The 25420-nt window shown below is 48.4% G+C and overlaps 1 protein-coding gene across 2 annotated transcripts; it reads left to right on the top strand.

The window, feature by feature from the left end:
* The first annotated feature begins 1404 nt into the window (after positions 1 to 1404).
* LOC102074024 (transmembrane protein 151B) lies at positions 1405 to 24514 on the top strand. Of its 2 annotated transcripts, none has more exons than XM_074543012.1 (2): positions 1405 to 1643; positions 21192 to 24514. In XM_074543012.1, the coding sequence occupies exon 2, from the start codon at positions 21225 to 21227 to the stop codon at positions 22620 to 22622; it is 1398 nt and encodes a 465-aa protein (XP_074399113.1). In that variant the 5' UTR covers positions 1405 to 1643; positions 21192 to 21224; the 3' UTR covers positions 22623 to 24514. The 2 variants fall into 2 exon arrangements, with proteins under 2 accessions (XP_074399113.1, XP_005480066.2); XM_005480009.4 differs by lacking the exon at positions 1405 to 1643 and adding an exon at positions 1650 to 2105.
* The last annotated feature ends 906 nt before the right edge of the window (positions 24515 to 25420 follow it).

The raw sequence follows: 25420 nt of genomic DNA, 5'->3' as shown, positions 1-25420 counted from the left end.
CCTTAGCATATTTAAGGGTCACAAAAGCACCTAGACAAACAAGTATGAGCTGACAATAAAGAACACTTTTAATATCTCTCTTGCTCTATAGATCTCGGTGTGTATGTCTGTCACAGGCACTCCTTATGCATTCTTTTTGGTTCCTTTCTGTGTCCTAGATGTGACCCACTCTGTGCCAATCTCCTGACTATCTTATCCTCCAGAGATGTCCCATTGTACCACTTACAGAAAGGAAATTGAGTATTTTAAATGTGCAATCTCATGTAGTTTATAAACCTGTAAATAAAGTCCCTTCCACTGTGCATCTCACAGCTCCTCTCCAGGTCTGAGAGAAGTAAAATCCAAACTACTTTGGACATATATATTGGGTGCAGCCAAACAAATGCCATTTCTGCTAGGAGGAGATGCCATCAGAGCAGGACAAGACACATGAATCTGTAGCTACAGTTGCAGTTACTGCACTGCAGTGTAAGCCAGAGACAACTGAGGCCAAGGGAGTTTGCTAATAGTCCCTCATGGACATCTTGCACCCCCAAGGATGGGTAGGTTTCTCACAGTGGCATCAGCCAAGACTTCTGCAATGCAATGAATATCCTAAAATTCAGATATAGCAGAGCCCAATACTTTGTGAAAGTCCAAGTTTTGGGTATTTTTGCTTTATGCATTCACACACCAAGCACCATTCTCTGCTCTACAGTCGTTCTAAACAATCTCTTATGCAGCCTGAGTGCCTTGAACCTGGAGTGGCATTTTCCAGAGCAGCATGCCTGAAAAAGCAGCAAGCATGTTGTGACAGGAGTTGAAGAATGAGTATTAAAGTGAAGGTTGATGCTTCAAGAGTGTTCACTTGCCTGTTTGTAAGATTTTTATGAAGGATTTAAAATATATGCTGCTCTAAGGCACACAGAGAGAAATGGATCAAATGGGATAAGCGTCATGAGTGTATAATGAAACATGAAGCAAACATGCCAAGGTAAGATGGTGCAGCACACCAGTCCTGATCAGCAGGAGAGCCAATCATGACTGGATGCACTGAGCACAGGATGCAAGCAGGAGGAAGAAATATTGACAGGGCAGAGAGTTTGCAGGAGGCTGCGGTTGTGGGGAAAGCCTGTGCAGGAGGAGGTGAAACCAGAGGAGAGGCTCAGGCCGCAAGGAGGTTGGGAAGGGGCAGGAGCAGCTGGGTGCATCCATTTCTACCGCCAGCTACTCCTCCGAGAATAAGGAGATGAAGGAGGGCAGCAGGGCCGGCTGCGGGGTGCGGGGGCAGCCCCAGAGCTCCGTCCCGACAGCGCTGCCCTCTGTCCGCAGAGGTCCAGCGGCAAGGGAGGGGAGTGGGGCATCGTCGGGCTGCTCCGTGAGGGAGCGCTTTCGCGGAGCTGCCTTCCTCCTCCTCCTCTTCCTCCTCCTGCCCCTTCTGCTGCTGCTGCCGGGCCGCGTCCCGCCGCCAGCCCGGGCGAACTCCGGGCTCTGGGGGAAAAGCGGGAGACGTGGCCGAGGCTGAGCTGCGGGCGGCGGAGGCTGAAGAGGCGCTGAGAGGGGGGTGGCCGCCGGCGGGGGAGCACCGGGGCGGGCGGGGCGCACCCGGGGATGGGGAGCGAAGCTCACCCTGAGAAGAAGACAAGAGAGAGCACCCCGGAAGGGTAGGGGTTGCGAGGTCGTATCCCGGGAAGGGAGCATACCCGGCAGCTCCCAGACGCCCGCAGAAGCGCGCCGGGAGCCGCCGGGCAGTCGCCTGCCCACCCTGGGGGGGCCGGGAGCGGCCGGGGCACCCCCCCACTCCGCCTCGTCTTTCTCTCCTCCCCTCCGCCGCCTCCCTCCCTCCTCCCTCCCTGCCCGCCTGCCTGGGATGGTGGAGGGAGTCGGGAGCACCCGGCAGGGCGGCCCTGGGCGCGGGGGGCGGCTCGCCCCAGCCCCAGCCCCGGCCACGGCGCGGGGCGCGGTCCGCGGGGGGCTCCGCCGTCTCGGGGTCCCGCAGCCCCCGCCGCCGCCGCAGCTGCCGGTGATGGCCAAGGATGTCCTCGGAGGGGGAAGCCGAGGCGGCTGCTGAGAGCGGGCCGGGCATTACCCCCGCGCCGGGGGCCGCCGCCGCCGAGCGGGAGGAGGTGAGCGGCGGCGGGGGCGTCCGCCCCGGGCCGGGGGTTACTGGAGGGGCAAAGGCAGCCCCGGCGCGGGCACGGGGTGCAGGGCGGTGTGGGCTGTGGGAAGCCGCGGCGGAGGAGGGTGCCCCGGCTGGGGGTGTTTGCGACGCGGGGAGAAGCGAGGAGCGCAGCCACAGCCCGCCCGGGTACCTGCAGCAGGCGCGGTGCGCTGCGGTGCTGCCCCGCCGCGCCCTGCAGCGCCGGGGCGGCCGGCGGGACCCCCGCGGCCGCCGCTTGCGGGCTGCACCGACGGGCCCCCGGCACCCAGCCCTGCGCCGGCTGCCGGGCTCGCGGCGGCCGCTGGGCCGGCGGCTCTGCGCCGGAACGATGCAGCGGGGGCGAAAGGGGGCCTGCCCAGTGGAAGTTTGGCCGAATGAGCCCCTTGGGGCTTGGCCTAAGAGAGCCTGCCTCTTCCCTGGGACTGGTGAAATGGTCAAGGAGACTGCAGCTCTGCGAGGCACTGGTGGAGGTGGCCGGAGGGGCACAAGGAGCATGAGAACGGGCTTGCAGTCCGGAGCTCTGTGGGTTTCAGGTGTTTGGGGGCAAAGGAGGAGGTCATGCCTCTCCTTTTCCCTTGGGGCCTAGGCACTCCTGGTGCCTAATCTGCAACAGAAATCAGTGGAGAAAATATAACGTAATGTTTCTTCAGATCATCTGTGAAACACTGTGGCCTTGCATATCATAGAAAGGGAATAATGGATGTGTCTGAATGTTGACACAGAATCCTGAGCCACGAGGTATTGACCAGACGGAACTGCAGGCTGTGTGACAGTAGATGACAACGTGTGTGTGCTATCCTGTACACCTGGGACAGCAAGCTGTCCTGTTTTAGAAATATCTGGGATTTTCTTCTATGCTTAATGTAGCCTTTGCTTCCAACAGTTTTGACAGGTCTGCCATTTACGTCATATAATCCATGTGCGGTTCATGGAAATGAGTGAACTTTCTTCATAATATGGAGTTAAATATGAATGTACATGCTCCTAGGAATGCAGAGAGCAGCCTTGAAACAGACTTAGAGAAGAGAAAATTGAAAGCAGAAGTGAAAGCAGCCCTGGAACATTGCAATGTGCAGTTAGCCTGCTTAAAGCTTTTGTTAGCAGGTCCCATGGCTCATCAACAGTCACATAATCCTGTAGTCAAAATCCAGTAGCCTCAACAAAGCCTATGTGAAGCTGCAGGATACTTAGCTGAAAACCAAACAGCAGTTGAAACTACCTATAATTGAAAATTGGCTTTGCAGCTCAGGTTGAAAAAACTGTCATTCATGGGTGAATATTAGGGTTTTCTCCTGTTTGATTGCTTTTTAAAGACCTGCAACACAGTTCACTGTGTAGAGCCGTGGCTAGTTCCAGGATACAGCTAGTGTTCTAGCAGTAGAGCACACCAATGTAATTACAGCCCTGCAGATGATCAATAGATATTTAATGCTGGAAGGGATTTTTTAATTTATTTGGTCTAGGACCAGGAGCTGCTGAAGGCTTTCCAATGTATTAAGTCCTCCATAAAAACATCTAAGTCATTTGTAAAAAGAAAGCACTTGATCTCTCTGCTAAGCACTATCTGTATCTTCCTTCTTTCATCCTGTTCTCAGTTCTTCTTCTGTTCCAACACAAACATTTGCACATTTGAGTCTATATCTCAAACGCCTGTGATATCTTAACACTGCAATCCTACAATGCTGGTGTTTCCTCATGCCTTCCCCTTCACCAGGTAAACAGTCCTTTTGCACCTGGGCCTGCAATTGCACGTTAATACCAATACCCTGTATTGGTATTGGTATTGGTATTGGTATTGGTATTAAATGGGCATTTCATGGGCTCCTCTTTTAAGCCGTGTCATTTATGGATTTCACTTCAATCAAATGCATGGACCTAAATGGTAACAACAACTGAAAATTGCCTTTATTGGGTATTAAATCAATACAACCCTGAGCTAGTAACAGAGAATGTGTCTGAAGTCTAACTTTTTATTTTTGAATGAAGGACATGCAAAGGTGCAGCTGCAGAGCAGGAAGAAGAGCAGCAGTTCTGTTACCTGCCTCTGCCCTTGTCCTCTTGTGCCAAGGACCACATGGGTTTCCTGCTGACTTTGCTGAATGTCAGAGCAAACCCTCAGATTACCTGACAGTGTTCTGATTTGGCTTTTTTTCTAATGAAACATTAATTGCTTGAGCTGAATGACCTGGAACAGATGTGCTTTTGTTATTAGTGTAGGATTCTACCATTCTACAAACTCTTGTGAAGAGGAATCAAGATCTTTTGGGGGAGAGCATGCAAAGGATTCCTTTTTCCAAGTGTTTCGGCAGTTATTGCTGAAGATTGATTCTCTGGAAATACTTGCCTTTGCTTTCCTCTCTGAAGTAGCAGAACCTGCTGCTCTGTACTGCCGTGGTTAAATAGTAGGCTGGCTGCTTTTCCTGTTACTGTGACAGCCTGTACCCACACTGAAGAGTTGATAGTGACTTTTCTTAATTTCTGCCAATTTATAACTCAGTTGGGAAATGGTCTTAAAAATTAAAGTCTTTAAAACTTAGTTGGAAATCAAGAGGGCTTTTTTCAGGAAAACAAAGCTGGTGAGCAGAAACATCATTTTTTGTTTCCAAAGCTAAGTAATCACTGAAGAAAGCTGAAAGCAGCAGCCACTTGACATTTTGAAATATGTATTTGTCTTGTTTGTACTGGCAAAGTCAAACAGCAGTTGTTCTTGCCTGTTTTTATCTTCTCTTCTATATTTAAAAACTTAAATTGGGTATGACATAATGTGATCAGTTAAATTATTTAAATAAAAGGGACCCTCATGGGTCAGTGTTCCTGAAACCCACGGTCATTGGCTTTCTGATGGATATTTTACAGAAAAGCAGGGCCACTTGAAACTGCCTCATTTTCCTCATGTTGCCGTTGCAAAACACAACAGGGGCTAATTTGTAAAGTGCTGCTTGTGGTCACAACAATGCCAAAGGGGTGCTATGAGTTAAGAAACCATACATAGTGCTTGTGTGCAGGCTACGGTTTTACAGGCTTTCAGGTCAAAAGGGTAGCTGGGACCTTTCCTCTGCAGTATGCCCCTGGAGAGACACCTTCTGCTTGAGGCATTGACTCCATTTAGTTATCCAGCTTTTTTATCCTTTTCCCTCAACATTTCTTTTATTTGTCACGGCTTATTTTATGGCATTGAAAACACCAGGCATACAGCCCTTACTAACAGACCAGTTAGCTTTAAATTGTCCCCATCTATGGGCTGAGTTGTACCCAGGTGGATGAGAAGTTAAGCAAAAGCTGCTGAGACATTGTTGGCATCAATCTCCAGAGAGGGGCTATTTCCTTGTGAACCTCCCCCTTCAAAAGCTGCCCAGGGCACTCACATGGCAGATCCTGTCCAGAGAAGGTAGGAAATGAGTGAGACAGGATTCCTAGGAAAACTCTCATTCTTCTCCTCAGATCTTCCAAAACTCATGCAAAAACCTGCTCAGATAATCCCATGAATGATAGGTGCTGGTTAGCCTGGTGGAAAGCTGTCACCATCCCAAGTGAGTATGCCTGACCAAGCAGTTATCTTTTCAAGGCTCAGTGCATGATATTCCCCCTCTTGAATGAAAGTCAAATAAGACAGGCCCCTCTCTTCCCTTCCTGCCCTTGGTCTGTTCATCAGACATAAATCAAAGAGTGCTCCTCATTCCTTTTTCCAAATTAGTTCCCTCATAGAGACAAAGGGAAAAGTCCACCAGGAGTGGCAGTATTTTTCATGATCCTGCAGTTTCAGGCAGTATTTGCATTGCAGATTCTGTCATAAGAAAATCCAAGCTGAGCCATTGCATCTTTTTTCTGCTTTTGTTCTTTTTGTTGTCCCACTTTATCTTCTGATCACATGTCTGTTCTTGGTGCCTTGGAGTTGGCTGTCTTCTCTGCACTTCACATGAGAAACTGTCAAGGGTTTTTAAAAAATTAATAGGAAATACCAAATGAATGTGTCTGAGCTCCGAAGGGCAGCCTGGTCTCCAATTGTATGGGCCACTACAGGCAGAGTCTTCTGCTTCTTGCCACTGTGGCTGAGCATGAAGTGAATTACTCCTTCAGGCTGACTTTTCCAACCTCTCCAGCAGGGGAATTTTCTCAGGGAAGCGCTGGACTGTAGCAACTGTGGAGCTCGTGGGGTTACAAGGACAATTTAGGCAAATGGCTGTTAAATGTGTAGATGTCACATCATGGGGAAGGAACAGACTTGATGGCTTGGTGGTAGCTCCCCTGCAGACTTGGTTTCTAATGCTGTTCATTTAGGTGGACAGACAGTCACTTGATACTGGTGGAAAGGCAATGCTTCTGCACACTTTTTGGAAGCCCCAAATACTCTTCTTAATTCAGAGACCCAAGGGGATGATCTTTCCCAAGAAGGGAAGTGTGGATACCAAGGATGCTTTGCAATCAATGCAAGCCATTGCAAAAGTGAGGTAGGAGATATCTTCTTCCTGGAAATGCAGCACTTTACTTCTTTTCATCTGTTTCTGCATCTTGGAATAAAATGGCTCAGATCATGGACCTTGTGGAAACATAGAGTAAAAGGAGTAAAGTATCCCCAGGTAAACCCCAGTAAGTAGAGCTTTTTTCTCCATGTGTCCTAACACATTGTCATGAATTGACACCAAAAGTAATGGCTGCTGAGCTGTCACCAGCACTATAAGGCCCTTCAGTTGTTACAGTGACACTGTTGTGACACAGCAGATGAGGCTGTGTCTGAGTTTTCACAAGTTCCACTTTTTGGATAAAGTATGGTTAAGTAGTTAATTAGTTTTTAAGTTCTAATAATGGAAAATGTAGTTCACTTTCAGACTCCAATCGTTCATTGCGCTCCTCAGAGCTTAAGACCTGTAAAGTTAAAAATAGCACATAGTGAAACTTTTCGAGGTCACAGTTGCTGTAACAGTTCTGTTAACTCCCCAAAACTCTGATGGGGCAGCTCCATTTCAGCAGCACTCTGCTGGGGAGCCAGCCCTGTGTTACAGCAGTGGAGCTGGGCAGGTCTCTGCCAGCAGCACCACACAGGGGGGACGGGGCTTGAGGCTGCCTTTGACAGGTGCCCATGCCAGCTCCTCCCTGAGCGCTGGCTGCTCTGCCCACAGCATCTCTGCCCTGCAGTGAAAGCAAGGAAGAAAAGTGCCTGAAACAGGCATGACAGATGACGAGTGGGAAGCACGGACGAGCCCGGCTGCGCGTGGCACAGGAGGCTGGCAGCCTTCCCAGCGTGGAGTTCAGGCTGTGCAGCAGTGTCTGATGTAGCTGGCAGCCTCTCTCAAGGTGCCACGCACACCACTGGGAGAGGATGAGGGGGCTCACACCGCCTGAAATGTGTGAACTTTTGGCCTCTGTGGTTTTACATCAGGTGAATAATGCACAGAGAATCCCAACTCACAGCACTGTTCCCATAGAGATGAGGTGTTGCACATCCCAGTTCAGCATTCAGCCACCAGAGGCCTTGTTCAGGAAAGATTGGTAGTACTGGGCCTCAGGGAAGATGGGCTGGAAACAGCCAGCAGCTGGTGACAGCAGGGCCTGAAAAGGTAGGAGCTGACAGCAAACGGCAAGGAGCATCATGGAAGGTCCCACTCCTGGCAGGGAAACCAAGGATAGGTAATTGAGGTGACTGGCAATGAGGAGTCTGAATAACAGAACCTTGCCAGGGAGGAGAGTGGGGTCAGTCAGAGGCTTCTGCAGGTCATGGCTTTGGGAGAGAAGTGATTTGTGGTGATGGATTTATGGCTGGAAGCCTTCTTCATACTTGTGTGATTGATTGCCCTTAGGAGCTGGCCCAAGAGTTGTGGAGCACAACACACCCACAGGAACAAGCTGTGCCATCTCCTCCACCCTGCAATGGGCAGAGGGAGCTCAGAGCACCGTGGAGGCTGGGGTGGTAGCATCTGCCAGTAGAGTCCTGCCAGCATTCAGGTCCCTCTAAACACCAAAAATAAAGAGAGCAGCTCCCTCATGGCTTCCTAGAGGTGAGGTGGCCAGGCAGAAAGGCCAGTACCTGGTAGAAGAGGAGTGTAGTGAGAGCATGTGCTGAAAGGGTGGGGATGACAGTCTGTCTTCAGGCCTGAGGTGTTCCATGGTTCTCTGCAGGGGACTGCCTGTCAGCAGGCCAGGACAAGGAGCTAAACCCTCTGCTTCCCACCAGCTGGAACTCAGAGTGAGAGGGTGCAACAGCTCACATGCAGATGATGTACCTTCCTGGAGTGTGCTGCTGCAATGCTCATGTGAAATCACTTTATAAGTGCTATTTTTTCACTGCCTTCAGGAGGTGTAAGAAGGTGTGCTGACAGCATGCCATAGGTCAAAGTCAAAGCAAGAAATAAAAGCCATGTGTCCTGGCTCTCAGGACCTCTTTTAACCATTAGGTTTTTAAATGAATTTTCAGTGAAGTTTTCTCCCACTGTGCTGTCACATATTGCTGCAGAATGTGTCACAGAGAAGCAAGAAGGAGAGAGAAATTATATTTATAATGAAAACTTGTTTCTCCCAGGGAAGCATTAGCTGCTGGGGTACTCCCTTATCTCAACTGGAGCACCATTATAAAAACCTGACACACTGAGGTCACAGCTGTGTTCAGCAAGGTGCAGAGATGGGGAAACACTCCCCAAACCTGACAGAGCAGCTGAAGGCTGAGCAGTGGCTGGGTGTTATTGCAGGTATGCTCAACTCAGCAGCATGAGGGACCTGGCATGGCTGCAGCCTGAACTGCAGCAGCCCAACACCATGGGGCTGGCACTGCCTCTGCTGAGCTGTGGCTGAAGGGCTCTGGCTGGGAAGTCACACATGGGAAGGCTGGAAGTTGACAGTTCACATCACAGAGCCATGTTGTGCTGGTTTAGCTAGATAAAAGGATGTCCTTGCAAATAACTGAGGATAAAAATAAAACACCATGGTTCTGGGCAAACCTTCATTCACAGATCCCTTTGAAAGACTAACCCGGACTTTACAGAAGCTCAGATCAGTCCTGGATCATATTTCTCCTGAGGACTTGAGAGCTGTTTCTATATCCTTCATTTAAATCTCAAAGTGTTCCTTTAGACTGAACAAGGATTAAAAGGGATTCATAATAATCAACTATTTTCCTCATTTATGACAGAGGCATTCAATGAATAAGCTGCAAACTAGAGAACTGGTGTGGAACTAACACTTCTCTGGCTTCTTCCTCACAAGGATGTCTTTACTGGCTCTCTGCTTTTTCCCTCAGGGAAACTGGTGCATAGCTGTTGCCCAGCTTGGCGTCGGATCAGTCTCTTGCTTCCCCATGTTGAGGCTGAGGGAAGGTTGGGCGACCTGTGGCAGTGGTGAGAACACTAGGGCACAGGACATGCTCCTCAAAGATGAGGAGAGCACCATGACCCTAGGAACCTGGGAGAAAGAGGGAGCAAGCTTCTGTACACCACTGGACTGTGGCACTAGGATCCCCTGCTGCAGGCTGATGATCACAGCACAGGAGAACACACCTCTGCTGGGCCACAGCCAGCCTCCTCTGCCTGCTTGCTCCTGTCTCACCCCTGGGGAGCTGCAGCTCCTGTGTGAAGGTGGGAGCAAAGCAAGCATTACAGGATTCCTGTTGAACCCAGATGAGACTTTGTCAAGCACAGAGGCTGGCAGATAGCTACTCTCCCCTTCTCCCATCCCTGTTGTCCCCATCCCTCAAGGGCTGAAGCAGTGGGAGCTAGTCCCATTGTCCCTTCTGTTTTCCCTTGGCTGGTGTCAATTTTCCCTTTATCTCAGCAAAGCCACTGAGTGGGCACCAGTGCACCAGTCAGCAAGCTGCACCTGGCTGATCCCTGGGGCTGTGGTACTTTTGTGCTGCTGGCAGCATGCCAGGGGTGCAGGGAGCTGGGTCTGGCTTTCTCGGGCTGGAGCACACTGCTGAGGATCTCTCCATTCTGCAGCCACAGGATGAACAGATGGGTGGATGCTGCCATCAGCCCTTTTTTCGGATGTCCCTGCAGTGTAGGAGCAGGGGCAAGGGCACCTGGCTGGGCACCTCTGTGCAGCCTGGCTGGCTGTAGGGGGGGGAAAAAGGGGCTGCCTAGGCATGAGGCAGGCTGCAAAATACCCAGTGACACGGCCAGCTATCACTCATGTCATTCACTTGGCCTTACTAATCCAACAGTGGCTGAGAACTGCATCCCAGGAGCATTCTTGTGGTTGTGTGGTGTTTTTATCAGTTAAGTGTTGAGGCAAGCCATTTAGTTATACCTGTGAAATTTACCCCGTGTCTACTGGAAACCACCAATATTCAAGGCAGGGGAGTAGGCAATATGAGCTAAGTACAATGGGTTCTTAAAGCGTAGAAAAAAGAGCTGTTCTTGCTCTGAGGCAGCTTGAATCCCAGCTTTCCTCTCCTGATGAACTCGTACCCAGCATTGGCATTACTGGGAAAAATCCTCTGCCTCCAAATATGTTTTTTTAATTGATACAGAGTCAAAAGCCAGTGGCAGCAACATCAGCAATTTGGGGGGGAAAGCAGTAATTTTGTTAGTGCAGCATTTTGGTGATCTTGTAAAAAGCTGCCACAAAAATAGCCCTGATTTCTATTTTTGTAAATCGTGATCATTTTGTTGCTAGGATTCCTTGGCACTGAAGATGCAACTGCACAGTTTTCCTTAGAGCAGAGTGAGGAAGTGTCACTTATGGATGTGTTAAGGGCCAAATTCTTCATGACAATCACATATGCACCCTTGTATTGTACTAAGTAGCTTTCCCATCCTGCTGTAATAAGCAGCATATATGTTGGCAGGGATCCAAATGGCTTCTCTTTCTTGGACTTCCTTTATTTCTGCCTGAAGAACTCAGATGTATCCTGCAGGACCTAATCCTGAATCTGACATTTTACAGTACTGTAGACTCCTTCTGTCCTGACCTCTGCTTTCCTCCCCTTCAGATGCTGGCTTGAATTCATGAGGACGATTAGTGTGTGAAAGAGCAGAATGTCTTCATATGGTATTTCAGGGATATCCTAGCATCTGAAATTCAGGTGGATCAGCAAGATTAGTGTCTTTTCATAGTTCTGACTTGTCCTGCAATAGGCTCTGCTGTGGAAAGGATTTAACGCTCCCATTTTGTGCACCTGCCTACCCTGAGGTGTTCCCCCTGACAGCTTCCTTGATGGAAGGAGGAGATTATGTCTCCACAGGGATTTAAATCATGAGAAACCAGACAATGCCTGCTCACCACAGGAGGGCACTTGCCTACGCCTGAGCCAGTGACGCTACAAACACGTGGAGTGCATGATGCAGGTTCTTATTTTCAAACCTAGTAACAGCATTTCTGCTGCACGCTGACATCATGTCCCTGCCTGCAGGAACTTCTTATTCTCACAGGAGTTTCATGGCAGACGAGCAAATAGATGTGCAGCAACCAATCTATGTGTTCAAGGGCTGGAGGGAGATTATCTTTGATGCAAAATGGGGTTTTTTTGGTTGCCTTCTATCCCTTGTACTTCCCTTTCCGTGCTACTGGCTCAGCAGGAGCTGGGGGTAATGGGCTTCTTGCCGTTCAAGATGGATGGCAGGAGGCATTTTGTTTCAGGCTCCCAGGGAGGGCATTGATGAGATGCCTGTTGTAATATCTCCCTTTCTCCTTACCAGGCCTTATTACTGATACCCCATGTGGTGCCAGGAGTTGGTCACATGGTGGAGGAGCACTTCTACCCACCATTGCACCAGGGTCTGGGTTAGCACAGCCTGTCAGGCTCCTTCTCACTGTACTAATGAGCATCTGACTTGGGAGTTCATTTAGCCCTGGAAAACAGTGACAGGTTGCACTTCTCCTGCAATTGTCATCTCCCTGGTCACCCCAGATTTCTTAGGCTGGTTTTTCACTAGGATCAGTTAAGGAGCTGGAAGATGATAGCTGCACCCACATCTGTTGTGGCTGCTTGGGGACAGTGGATAGAAATCTCCTTGTTCTTGCATCATCCCTGTCCCCTGCAGAAATGGTGAAGCCCTTCTCAGCACAGAAGCTGGTCCTGGTGTAAGGGCTCTCCTCAGTTTTGATTAATAGCACAGCTTAGGGCTTGTCTAGCAAGGACTCAGTGGTCCTCTCTGTAGTATATCCTGCCATCAGGAGGTGGAACATCCTCCCCTGCCCTGTCGTGACCAAGATTGAGGAGTCTGTCATAGTTAGAGACAAAATTCTGCTTTCATCCAGACTCTGGTCACCACCTGCCAAAGTGTATGACTTGTGGTTATTGATTACTCTTTCCCTCTCAAGTATCTCATTGGGATATATTAATTACAAGCATAAATCCACAGGGCCAAATTCAGTTATGACTGATGTTCATTTATCCACCATTTCTTCTTCTTTCTTTGCTGATTTTATCTCTTTTTTCTCAGTCCTCGGTCAGTGTTTCCCCCATTCCTTTTCCCCCATGGTCAGGAAGATTATTCTTTCTAAATAAGAGGAAAAAAAATACAAGATTAACTCTTTGCTTACATGAGTAGTCAAAGGATGTGAGGTTGTTTTGTTGTTGAAAACAACCAAGTCACCTTGTAGCCCCAAAGCCAGGTTTTGGCAGAGAGCAGGAGCATGCTGTGATGCCACATCCTGCTGAGACACAGCTGCAGCATCAGTCCTGCAGTATGCTCTCACCTCTGTGGAAATCCCTGGTTCAATTTAGCACAGCCTCGTCCTTCCAGGCTGTGGGGAGGAGAGAGGGGCATAGATCTGTTTCTGGAGAAGTTCCCCGCAGTGAGAACACAGCCATTCAGGAGTATCTGCTTTCCATGGATGGGCTGGGGGAACTGCTGGCTCAGAGGATGCTTTGGTGCTGTCAGGCTCAGTGCTGCCTCCATTAATCTTCACCCAGGTCCTTTCTCTGGGTGTGATTCCCTCCTGCCCCTGCCCAGGCTGACTGGTCTCTATCCTCACCTGCCAGCACCCTCCTCCTGCCTCGGTGGCACTGGCATTTGGAGCATGTCCTGGCTATCCTTTTTCCTCTTTCACTTCTTCCCACCTTCTGTGTTTCCCCCTCATTTCTCTAATTCCATTCAGGCCACATCTTTGCTACCCTCTGTTTTCTCTCATTCTTTCATTTTAGACATGATAGCATTTTCCTTCAGCAAATTTGCAGCTCTTGAGGTCAGCCACCAAGGACAAACGCATGTGGGATTTAAAAGAACAGGAAATGCTTTTGACATGATTTCCCCAAAGGAGAATTTTAATGCTTTTGAAATTGGGGAACACAGGTACCTCTCTGTGAACCAGGCACAGACAGTCGAGCTTGGCCCCAAACTGTCCACAAAACAAACAGAATAAACTCGTGCTGCGACAGCATATTTTCTGCTTATACAGCTCATGCTGGAGCTTTCAAGGAGACTGAAGAATAAAGTCTGACAGAAGAGGAAAAAGTCCTTTTGTCAATAAACACATATGAAGAAATAGCAGGGATAAGTCAAAATTATAGATCAAATGTTTAAAGAATGTGACTCCAAGATAATCTGGCATATTTCCTTTACACATCACAGGCTATTTCTTCTCCTTCTATTGATGTCAATTTGGCAACTTTCAGTTCAAATTTATTGTGCTGGTCGAAATCAGCAGGGGGAAAAAACCAAGGGCTTTTTCAGTGTAACTGTAACCATTTGCATGCCATGAGCACTACTGAGGCAACTAGAACAGGAGATGCTTCAAGCCCACACTGCTACACAGCTGCTTCTGGAGTAAAATTCAGCTACTGCTGAAGGTCACACAGCAATCTAGGTGATAATGTGCTCTACTGAAGCTTTGGGAGGTTCTCGTAGTATTGTATGCAGAGCTGCTTATGGAATTATTCCTGGCAGTGAACACTGGAAATGTGAGGAGCACCTCAGTGTCCGCATAATGCTTACAGCCTTGTTTTTGTGATTGCCACTTAGCTTTGTGAAAACAGTTGTCTTGTGTAAGTTAATGGGGTATTTAGCTATTAGACTGGCAGAGTTCTGCAGGAATAATTACCAGATTTGACACTGTTCACTGGAATTAGGCATAAAACCACTGCTGGTAGCATTTACAGTTGGCACAAACATTAACAGGCAGGTCTATAATGATGAGATGAGCACAATTCTGTTTAGAGATCTCCTTAATTTGATAATTTAGTTACTCAATCCAAAGCCAAATCTGAAGTTACACATTTCAGGGTGGAGAGTACAGCTAACCTTTCAGCTGTCCTAAAAAAGAGTGACTCAAAAAATCCCTGGGAGCCAAGTGAGCGAGAGGTTGAGCATGAACTCCTGGGATGTTGCTGGGCAGAAATATCTTAATGCAACCCTTGAAGACAGTAAAAAGGGGGAATGAGTCGAAGTGGAAGGTAATTTCATTTCTTGGTATGATGCCAGTGAAATAAGTGCTGGAGTCCTGTATTTACTTGCAAGGTACAGAACTTAAGAAGGATCTCAAGGTGAAGAGAGAGCAGAGCTGAAGAGAGAGCAGAGTACTAGAAAGAGGTAGAGCAGCGAAGTGAAGGACTTGAAGACTTTGGCTCCTTTAAATTGTCAAAAAGAAAGCTGAGAGATGTCATAATTAGAATGGAGAAGTCTCTTCTGGGTGAGAAGGCAGTCATATAAAAAAAGTCTTTCATCACTTGGAGAATGGGCATCCTCCTGCCATGAATGGGGGCTGAAGCCAGACAAAACTACAAGGGCAATAGAAGTTCATCACCAGAACAAATTTCAAAAGGAATGGCAGATTCTTCATTTCTTTTAGGCTATCAGTTGAAACAGAGTTAATTTGTGGAAGATGAGCTTTTACCAGCCACTGGTTTCTGGGCTGTCCATAGGACGGCAGAGTGAAGTTGCGTTGTCTGTGAGACACAGGAGATATGAGGAGAAGGCACAGTGAATCCCAGTCCTAAATTTAAATGTAAATTGTGTTGTAATATAAGCTGAACCTTCCTGACCCACCATAACCTTGCAAAGTTGGTAGGAGAAATTTCTGTGACTACCTGGAAGAGCTGAAGAACTGTCTGGTTGTTTGTTCTCTAGTAAGAATCCCTGCCACTAGTGAATGGCTGGTGGTGAGTCCTGCTCAGTCCACACTTGTATCCAGAGGCCAGGGAAAGCAGCAAGCCAACACTGGCAAAACAGAGGCGCCAGAGTTTCAGGTTAGGCATTCAAAAACCTGGGCTGGTGGAATCAGTCTGGGCTTCTTTGAGTGTGGCCCTTCCTCCTCCTGCTAAGTGGGGAGCTCCTTTAGAGGAGCAGGAAGAGCCAGACCACCTTGCCTTCCGCCTGAGGAATTAATTTGTTCTATGTATCCATCAAGAGAAAGGGGACCTAGAGTCATAAGCACAATTTGCTTTTCCAGAAATGTGTTGTTCTCATTCTTTAGCATCAGTGTTACATTTTGAAGATACCTTTTAAGGAAAAGTCAGGGTTTGAGGGAAAGTAATTTTTTTTTCATTCTTGGCCACCCCCAGTGCAGTCACTTGCAGGCTGAGTTAGGGTGGTTACCAGGTACAACTTACCTACCAGTGTCCTAAATCTGGTCACTTGAGAGGAGTCAGGGGGTGGGTTAGAGGGCCCAAACCCTGACCACCAGGCCTTTGCTCCTGGCCACCAGAGCACGCTCAGCTCTAGATGTTAAGCAGGGGATGTGCCAGGCTGTGCACACCCCTTGACTCTCTCTCTCTGCCTCTTTACTCTAGGCAAGATTAACAGCCCAAATCTGCACTCTCCTATAGCACAGAGCACGTTTGAATGGTTTTAATTATGGTTGCTGCAGCCAGAACCTGACCTGCCTGCTGTTGAGCCAGGAGGAGCTGGGTGGGTATGCCTGTGCAAAGGAGGCTTCACCTCAGCCCTTGCAAACATGCTTTTGATCTTGGGCATCTGCCATCAGAGGGTGCCTTTGAAAGCAATTGCCCTTTCAGCCACTGCCTGGATGTTTTATCATTTGCAAGCTGAGTTTCTTAAAGAAGAAATAATTGAAATGTTGCCAGCCTGGAAACTCCTGTCTCCTACAGGTGTCGGTTGAAATTCCAGTTCTCCATCAACAGGTAGGGATTTCCAGACTGTTTTCCAGTGACCATGGCCACAAATTAAATAGCATCTATCATTGCAGTGTCTCAGAGTGCTCCGCACCACCAGAGAGCAAAGAAACCATATGGAGCTGACTGAGTGGTACGCAGCCTTTGCTCTGTCTGAGCTTTCTAGAAATGATGGGCCAAAGAAATCAAGCACAGAGCAGCACTGTGGGGCTGACTGACTGCCTGGGGCTAGGGACAGCTCAGGGCAGGCTATCCCTAAGCCTTGTCACTCTCCACAAGGTTCACAACACAGACACCCACAGCCCTCCCCACTCATGCCACCTCTCACTCGTGGCATTTTCCTCATTCATGCTGACATCTACTAAAGAATTTGGAAAATATTTTTGGTTACTGTTTTTAAGTGAGGAAGAGTTAAGTGAATTTTGGCATGTGATTATGGATAGTTTCGGTAAGAGTTACCCAGAGTTTCCAATCCAGTCAGGTGCAATGAGAAGGGAGGCCTCTGAAAGCAGTTCAGCAGCATGCCAGAGAGTAGCAAGATGTTATTAACAGCATGTGTATTTAACACAGCTTGAAATTCATAAACAGTGATACTGACAGCTCAGCTGTGCTGCTTCATGGCATTCCATTCATAACAGGGGATTTTTACCATTTGTACTGTCATCAGAGTTGGTTGGGACCTTTTGGGTGAAACACTTGATTTGAAAAATCCATTCCTCTTTGCAATATGTGGTTGTGGAATCACAGAACAGTTTGTGTTGGAAGTGGCCTTCAAAGCCCCTGTCGTTCCAGCCCCCTTCCATGGGCAGGGAGATGCTGCACTAGACCAAAGTTGTTCACAGCCTGTCCTACCTGGACTTGAACACTTCCAGTGGCGGGGCATCCACAACTTCTCTGGACAACTTGTGCCTCATTTAATGTGTCAGGATGTTTCTCAGGTCAATGCAGGAAGCAAAGCTCAAAGCGAAGCCCACCATAAGCAGAAGAGGGAGGACATCTCTCTTGGTTTGGGTTAGAGAACCAAGCCCTTTAGTTTTAGCTTGCAGACAAAGTGCTTGATAACTGATCCTCCTTCTGTTCTACTTTCTGTTTGGTTCTGGCTTTCTGCCAGGCTCTCTATCTTTTTCTTTCTTCATTTATTTCTTTGAGTTGTGTTTCTCTCTTAAGATTTTCCAGGGGTTATGCTTTTATTCCACATGAAAACAACACAGATGCCACAGTATTCCTCAAAGAATGCAACTCCTGTTTGCTGGCTAGCCCAAGTTATCATGGAAATGATTGGTTTCCTTAATCATTTATTGTACTCATCCAGAAATACAAGCTTGCCCTGTTTCAATGTGAAGCACTATGTACAGAAAGGAGAAAATTCCACACAGTACCACAAACATAATTCTTGTAAGAAGGTGGTATGTTAATTAATAAAGTCTGAGAGCCACTGGTTTAACATATTAATGAATTTGTTATGCAGAGAGAGATTAAAAGATATATTTCCTTATTAGGTTTTTGAATGTCTGAAGCTTTATTGTAGTTATGTTCTATTTCGTGTCTTTCTTACAAGTTTCTGATAGTATAATTGTGTTAGATAATTAGTTCAGCAAAGAGAAAGAGAGGGTTATAGGCCAGATGAACTTGCTCAGAACTTGAAACAGGCAGGACAGCAGGGGAGGTAGACCCTGCAAGAGAGATCCTTTTCTAACTGAGGACCTGTAGAGACTGGGCTTTGCTTAGGAACAACAGCAGGAGCAACACAGTGGGTCAGAAAAGCCAGGTGAAAAAACTTGTGTTTTTTACCAAAGGGTTATGAACATGAGGGCCCTGCTGAACTGGACTAGGTGCGTGAATCAGATGTGGCAGTGGGCTCTATGGCTGCATGTTTTCTTAATGCAAGGAGGGGAGAAGATGCCTTTTTGCAGGCCACTCTGAGAATAGTGGAGAAAATCTGTCTTGGGCTGATCCCGCCCTTTCAGTGGGTTGAAGAAGCATTTTGAAGTGCCTCCAGAGAATGCATACAGAAATGTCATCTTGGACTTGCAAACCTCTGAGCTACTGCCAACTCAGCTGGGTGCTGCTCTAGGCCTGGTGGAGCCAGAGCTATCTCATCCCCCAAAGGGGACATGGCATTTCATGGAGATGAGCACATTAGGAGGCATTTGCCCACTCTGATAGGGCCTCTGATAGCCCTAAGCAGCAGGGCTGGTTGAACCACCCCTTGGGCAGAAGCCAGCCTGTGGGTTGCAGGTTGGACCACAGAGAAGTTGTTAGTCAAAGCAAGTGAGATAAAGGGAAGGTGGGATTGCAGTGCCTTTGGCAAACAGTCATGCCTAACTGGAATGGGACAGCCTGGCTGTGCCCAGGGCCAGGCTGACAGTGCTTCCAACAAGTCATAGAAAAAAATGGGGCACCTGGACCTGCATGGACAACTTGAGCACTCACATTAAAACTGACTGCTGGGCATTTTTTGGTGGGTCCATTGGCGCTGTTCACTCTGTGAACCATAAGTGTCTTTAAATGAGAGGTACCTGCAGAAGCCTGAATGAGAACACAAATTCATGTCTTGGGATATTGTCCTGCTGTTCCTTCTGCACAGTCTCAGGGCCTGGACTAGAGAGATGTCACCTCAGAAAACCTTCAAGGGAGGAAAAAAAAGGATAGAGCTTCATTACACTGTATATTTTGCATTACTATAGAAGTTGAAAACTCCAGTTTCATGTCAAAAAGAGACAAAGAATAAAAGTCAGTAATTTCCAGTGAGTTTCCCGTGAGTCAGGAGAGCCTGGGGCTCTGACCTGGTCCAGTGTACAGCTGGGGCAGAAGCCTTCAATGGGGCAGTAACCACACTGAGACTGAGCAGTGGGCATTTGATGAGATATTCAAGAGCTGAAACTCTCCGTGACTGCACATAGGCTGCACGTAGAGGATTCACTCCCAAAACTTCTCTAGTTATTTTTTAGCTGATTTGGAGACTGCCTGAAGCCACCTTGTAGCTTTCCTCTAAGTTTCATGCAAAAGGCTAAGAAAAACAGCTTTATTCTTACCTATACTGAGTTTTTTCACTGCCCTACTTACAGAAGTTATGTACTCTGTACTTTATAACCCACTGAGCTTCTCTACATCTGTTTTACCTGATGTTAAGAGAATTCGGAAGCCAGAATAAAGCCCAAAATAATTATACTTTATTCTGACACATGTACAGAAGTTTTGGGATAAGAATATAAACTTTTTTACAGATTCCTTCTGAATGCATCAGGAAGAATCAAGGGCCAGATTCTGCCCCAAGTCCCTGCAAGTGTATACTGGTGTAACTTCTTAAAATCAGCAAAATTACTCTGCACTTACACAGTGTCAGATTAAAAGCTATGAAATCAAAACCAAACCCCATGAAATTTAATTTTGCAGTGTTCACAGCAAGTCATAAACCCTCTGTGGTTACTTAGGAATGGTTTTCTGTCTCAGGGAAAAAAAATAAAAGAGAGAAGCAGTATTAAATCTGACCCTAAGGCCCTGCAAAGTTAGATGCTAATGCTTCCATCTTATTGAGAAGACAGCAAACTCCTCTTTCCAGTGGCACCATGCTATTATTTCCTAAGTTACAAGATTGTGCTTCTTAAATTCCTTGCTGGTTCAAGATCACTTACTGAGTCCTAACCACTGTAGGTCCAAGATAAGCTTTACTTGGGGAGAGATTTGTCTGTGGAGAAAGAAAGAGAAGACATTTCCTGAACCTAGCATCTGTTGGCATCTACAGAGCAGTTTGATGCATTAGAGGTGGGCCCTTGGGAGAAGGAGTAACAGTGTGCTTCTATTTTTGCATGAAATCAGGCTCGGCAGAGGGCATGATGATGCATGAGTATCGGTGTGTATCTGCTTTCTCACTGTCATTTCCTCAGTTAGGCGAGAGGCAGGGGATGGCAGTAACCAAATGCAAACAGCCCTCCTCATTACCGACTAGGGCACTGGGGATCTTTCTTCCTGCACTCTCTGCAGACACACAGCTGCCAGCCAGTGGTGTAACTCATGCTGCCGCTGCTCTTTGCAGGGACGCGACTCTGCTGGAGCTGCTTGGCTCCATTTGGCATTTTTCTTTATAGCTGAACATCGCATGACAATGCAGCTGATTCACTGCACCAGGCTGGGGTAAGGACTGCAATTGTGCCCTCTCAGGGGATGAAGTGGGAGTACAGGAGTGTGAACCCAGATCTGCTCCCAGCCTGACTTTTGGGACTTGAAAGAGGGGGGTGTGCTGTTTTAAATGTTCACTTATACACCCTTAGCTTCAGCACTGAAGCTTGCAAGTATTTTAGGTCAGAGCTGGTGTAACCAGCCTGAAGCAATGCTGCATCGTGCAGTAATCTTGACAATTTTTTCAACTAAATGTGCTTGAATCTAGTCATTTTCCTGATGGCTCATCTCCAAGAAAATGGTGTCGATCATTTGGTAGGTTTCAGGGTTGGATGTGAGTCAGCTCTGAGTCAGGCAGCAGCTTTAGCTTCGTGAAGTGCTGGTCCTCCTGTGCTGGCACAACCTGTGGGGCCGCAGCTCTGCGACAGACACTGCTCCTGAGCCTCCCCAACAGCAGCACGTGGGAGCTTAAGCATGGGGCACTTGCAAAGCAAAGGGGCAATTCCACAGCCCCACATTTTTGGCTGTTCACCTGGTCAGCACTCTTGACCTCTGAAGATGGCAGGGTGTGTAAATGATGCTGGTGCAGGGAGGGAGAAGGAGATGGGGACCTGTCTTGCTCCCCACAGAGGTGCCCATCTGACCAGGGTGCGGGCATAGCGTGTCACTGCTGCACAAACAACTTCCCTCCCCAGAGCCAGAAGGAAGCAAGGAAAGAGCTTTGACCAGAGTCCTCTGTCCCTAGCAGGGTGTTTCTGTTTCTATTGACATTTTATTAAGTAGGGTGGTGTCCCAGTTCTCAGGGAGTCGAGAGAAAAGCCAGACACAGCCTTGATGGCAAGCAGCCACTGTGTGTGTTCTGCAAAGCAGCGTGACTGACGGGTTCCTCGCTCTCTCTTTGTCTTTCTCTCCCCTTGCACGGTGTGATTGAAGCAACGCCCTGTGAAACAGTCCCTGAGCGCTTGCATGTGCCGAGAGTCCCACTGGAAATGCCTCCTCCTCTCCATCCTCATGTATGGCTGCCTGGGTGCAGTGGCCTGGTGTCAGCTGGCCAGAGTCACCAAGCTCAGCTTTGATAGCTCCTTCAAGGACAAGTCTATGATCTACCATGACAGCCCGTGCTCCGACGGCTATGTTTATATCCCGCTGGCCTTCCTCTCCATGCTGTACGTGGTGTACCTGGTGGAGTGCTGGCACTGCCACGTCAAGAGGGAGCTGCAGTATAAGGCAGACGTGGACAGTGTGTACGAGTGCATCAACCGCATGCAGCAAGCCACTCCGTGCATCTGGTGGAAGGCCATCAGCTACCACTTTGTACGGCGAACCCGGCAGGTGACCCGGTACCGCAACGGCGATGCCTACACCACCACGCAGGTCTACCACGAGAGGGTCAACACGCACGTGGCTGAAGCTGAGTTTGACTACTCTCACTGTGGATACAAGGACATCTCCAAAGAGCTCCTGGGCTTGGAGAGCTATACAGCCACCAAGCTGAGGTTCACCAAGTGCTTCAGCTTTGCCAACATTGAGTCTGAGAACTCTTACCTGACTCAGAGAGCTCATTTCTTCACAGAGATTGAGGGGCTAGATGACTACATGGAGGTGAGGGAAGGCATGCAGCTCAAAAATGTGGATTTTAAAGAGCTTATGATGGCCTACGGAGACCCGGATCACCTCCCGTGGTACGTGTCCCATTATGCTTTCTGGGTGGCAGCTATCCTGATGATCTCATGGCCGCTCAGGGTACTCATAGAGTATCAGACTGCGTATGTCCATTACCACGTGGAGAAGCTGCTGGGCCTGGAGTACACGGCGCCCGTGGCGGCAGAGGAGCCCCTGTACCGGTACCGTATGCCCCGGGACAGCACACAGGACAGCACCGAGCTGGAGTGGCACATCTGCACCAACCGGCAGCTGATTCCCAGCTACTCGGAGGCCATGCTCATGGACCTGGCCAGCTCCCCGGCCTACAACAGCTACACGGTGTGTCGCTATGGCCAGACAGCCCACGGCTGTGAGCGCTGCAACCGCGCCTCCAGCACCTCCTCCATCTTCTCACGCCACGCTTTCCACAGCTGCAGCGGCACCTCCCGCCTCTCCCTCAACACCAGCCGCTTCTCCCTCTGCCGCGTCCATGGCTCCCACAGGACAGGCCTCTGGAGGAGCCGCAGCAGCAGCATTGCAGAGCGGGGCTGCCAGGACGAGCAGTGCTGCTCCTACTCCAGCCAGCTGGCTGTCAACGAGAACCCCCCCACCTACCACGATGCCCGATTCTTCCCTGTCCTGATCGTGCACAGGCCGGAGGGGCAGGACAGGCGGCATTTCTATGTCAGGCGCTCCTCCTGCCTAGAAACCTCTCTGTGACAGAACTCTGTGGTCACTTGGCTCCTCTGCTCTGGGACAGGGACTGCAGAGGTGACACCCGTGGGGAGCCTGCAAGTGTCAGTCTCTACAGCAGGTCAGCAGGACAAGTTTCAGCTCTTCCCCCTGCCACTGAAAGAGGACATAGAGACTCTGACCAACACCTAACCTCATTTCCAAGATTTTCTCCCCCTCCACCTGGTCTCCCATGTCTTCATTCCCCATTCCTCTCACTCTTTCACTTCTTACCCTTCCCTTCCTCTGCTCCTTGATTTCCTGCCTCTCCTCCCATCCCACCCTCATTCTTTTCTTTGCATTTCAGTCACAACATTTGGTTGTTGTGGCTGCTGGAGGATTTTAAATGCTTGTGCTTTGCCAGTACATTTGCCCTCCTGGATGCTTTGCAAGGTAAGAACCCTAGATAAAGCAAGAAACAAGGCACACAGCCAGCCAGAGTCAAGTCAGAAGGAGAATTCAGATCTGCAGGTGCTGAGTCACCTCCTGCAAACCCCAAATGAGGTGCTTTTTAAAAAAATTATTTTCCCCAGTCTTTTTTTCCTCTTCTTTTGTCATTCCTTCTGTCCTTTATTCATGCTCTTCTCCTCTCTCTTTATCCTCATCTTCCATTTTTTTCAGTTCTTTCACTTCTGCTTTACAGTTCTTCTGGGGTTTTGCCAGTGAGGATATCTTTCGCAGTGTAATTATGTTCCATTGGGCAAAAGTAAGGTTTTCATGGCACAAATGTCACTGACTGCTCACACTACCACAAATGAAGCCCCTGAGAAGTGCTGAGGGCTTCTTTCAGGAGCAGCGTTGTACACCGATATAGCAAAATGCCCTTTACTCACACTGCCCTGCCTGGTCTGCAGCAGAGACGCTGCTGCATTTCCAGCTGTAGTTTACCTTGTCCAGCTCCACCCCTGATAGCAATCAGCGAGAGCCATAATGTAGATTAGTGCCCTGTTAATGCCACTATTTTTAGGACAGTAGGCCTGGTTTGTGGTTGTTTCATTCCTTCAACTTGAGTGCAGCAGCACAGGCTTGACAAGGGGAGAGGGGCTGGAGAGAGAAAGGTAAATATGGTATTAACCCTCCCACAGAGAGTCTGGAGCTGTTAGGAAGCTCTTCCACCCACAGTGTCTATTACAGCAGTTGTAGGACTGCTTACATTACCTTTCAGCTTTCTGTGTGCCCTGAGGAGGGCTTTTGGTCTGCAGCCCACTTCGCCTTCCCAGGCGAGATGTGGTGCCACCCCAGCCCCAGGCAGAGAGCACAGCTGAGAGCCAGCCCCACTGGCCGCTCCTGCTGGGGCTCCAAGCTCTTCCTGCAAGGCTTCCCCTGCAGCAGGTGTAGTACCTTCCAGAACTAGTGCCAGCCTCTCCAAGTCCACAGGGTGTCTGGTGCTGCCAGACTGTGCCACTGCACTCTGGGCTGAGGGCTCTGCCCCCTGGCCTGGCCCCCTCCGAGCCGGGGCTGCTCTGAGAAGCTTGTGGCCACACTGAGGACCCACCGGGGACCTCGCACCTGCCAGACCTCCGTCCCACAAGGGGTGTTGTATGCCGAGCAAGCTCCGTGCCCCTTTGTCACATGGCTGGTGGAGATTATTATCCACTCTGACTCACAGGAGAATGCAATACGATCGCAGTACATAGGTCACTTTCAAAACCAGTGTTGTCTCACCCTACCTTACAAGTAGGTAAGAAACTGAGCCCCCAGAGGGGCTGGCAACAAGTGCTTCCTCCCAAGTCAATTTTGTGTGTATCAACATGTAATATGAAATTTGTAAAGTCATATTGATATGTGTAGATTATATGTAACTCTGCATACTTATATGGTGATTTCTTACGGCATTGACTGTTGCACCATGTTAAATACATTTTGGTTTTGTTTGATGACTCTGTTTTGATGTGCTGTGTTTATTTCAACTCCAGAAATGGAAACATTGGCAATACCTGGTTAACCTGCTGCAAATGACGGCACCATCAGAAAGGTTTTTAAAATTCTTATGATTTGATCTTTTTTAATATAAATACTTCATGTGTGATTTATGTGACATTTTCATTCTGACAGCTTGGCATTTATCACAAAAGACAGATAACACATATGATGTGTTAGTTTATCACTTCTAAAAAAAAATAACCATCCCAGACATGTGGAGGAACAATGTTTGGGCTTGGAGTGATGATTATGATTGAGCTGGGGCCAAACTGGATAACCTTGAAACTTAGAGAAAAATCCGAATTTAGATCCACCAATTTCCACCTAGTTTCCCTCATCTATACCATGCCACCTGCCACACCCAGGCAGAGCTGGGAGAGTTTGGGAACTAGGAAAGGATCAGGCCAAGGATCAGAACTCAAAGCTCAGACTCACACCTGATATCCTGGTATTCTGAAGACAAAGTAAATGCAGGTCTTTAATAGAGTTCCCTGTCCTTCTTTGCATTCACACGGAAAGTTAAAACCAGCACATATGAAAGATGTAAGAGCTGGATGAGGCTGAAACAGAGAGGCTGTAATATTTCAATACAGTTGCTTGCTTGAAGAAGGTGGTTGAGAGGAAGACAAGAAAAGAGAAGGGAGGAGATGGTAGAATAATATAGATTCAAAGAGAACAGAGTTCAGCTGTATCTAAGAGAATTCCTAAATGAGCAGCATAACTCAGTTATGGCAAGCTTAGCCCAGACAGAGGCAGGATGAGTTTCAGCCTTCTTGTGAGCTTCTGTTGCTGCTGCAGCCACACGTGGCTTTAAATACCATACCCAAGGTCTTGGGATGGCCAGTTTTGTCCCACGTGTATGC

The sequence above is a fragment of the Zonotrichia albicollis genome, chromosome 6, assembly GCF_047830755.1.
Source record: "Zonotrichia albicollis isolate bZonAlb1 chromosome 6, bZonAlb1.hap1, whole genome shotgun sequence".
Classification (NCBI taxonomy): Eukaryota; Metazoa; Chordata; class Aves; order Passeriformes; family Passerellidae; genus Zonotrichia; species Zonotrichia albicollis.
Note: the sequence above shows the minus strand (reverse complement) of the source record. Positions and strands in the feature narration are given on the sequence as shown.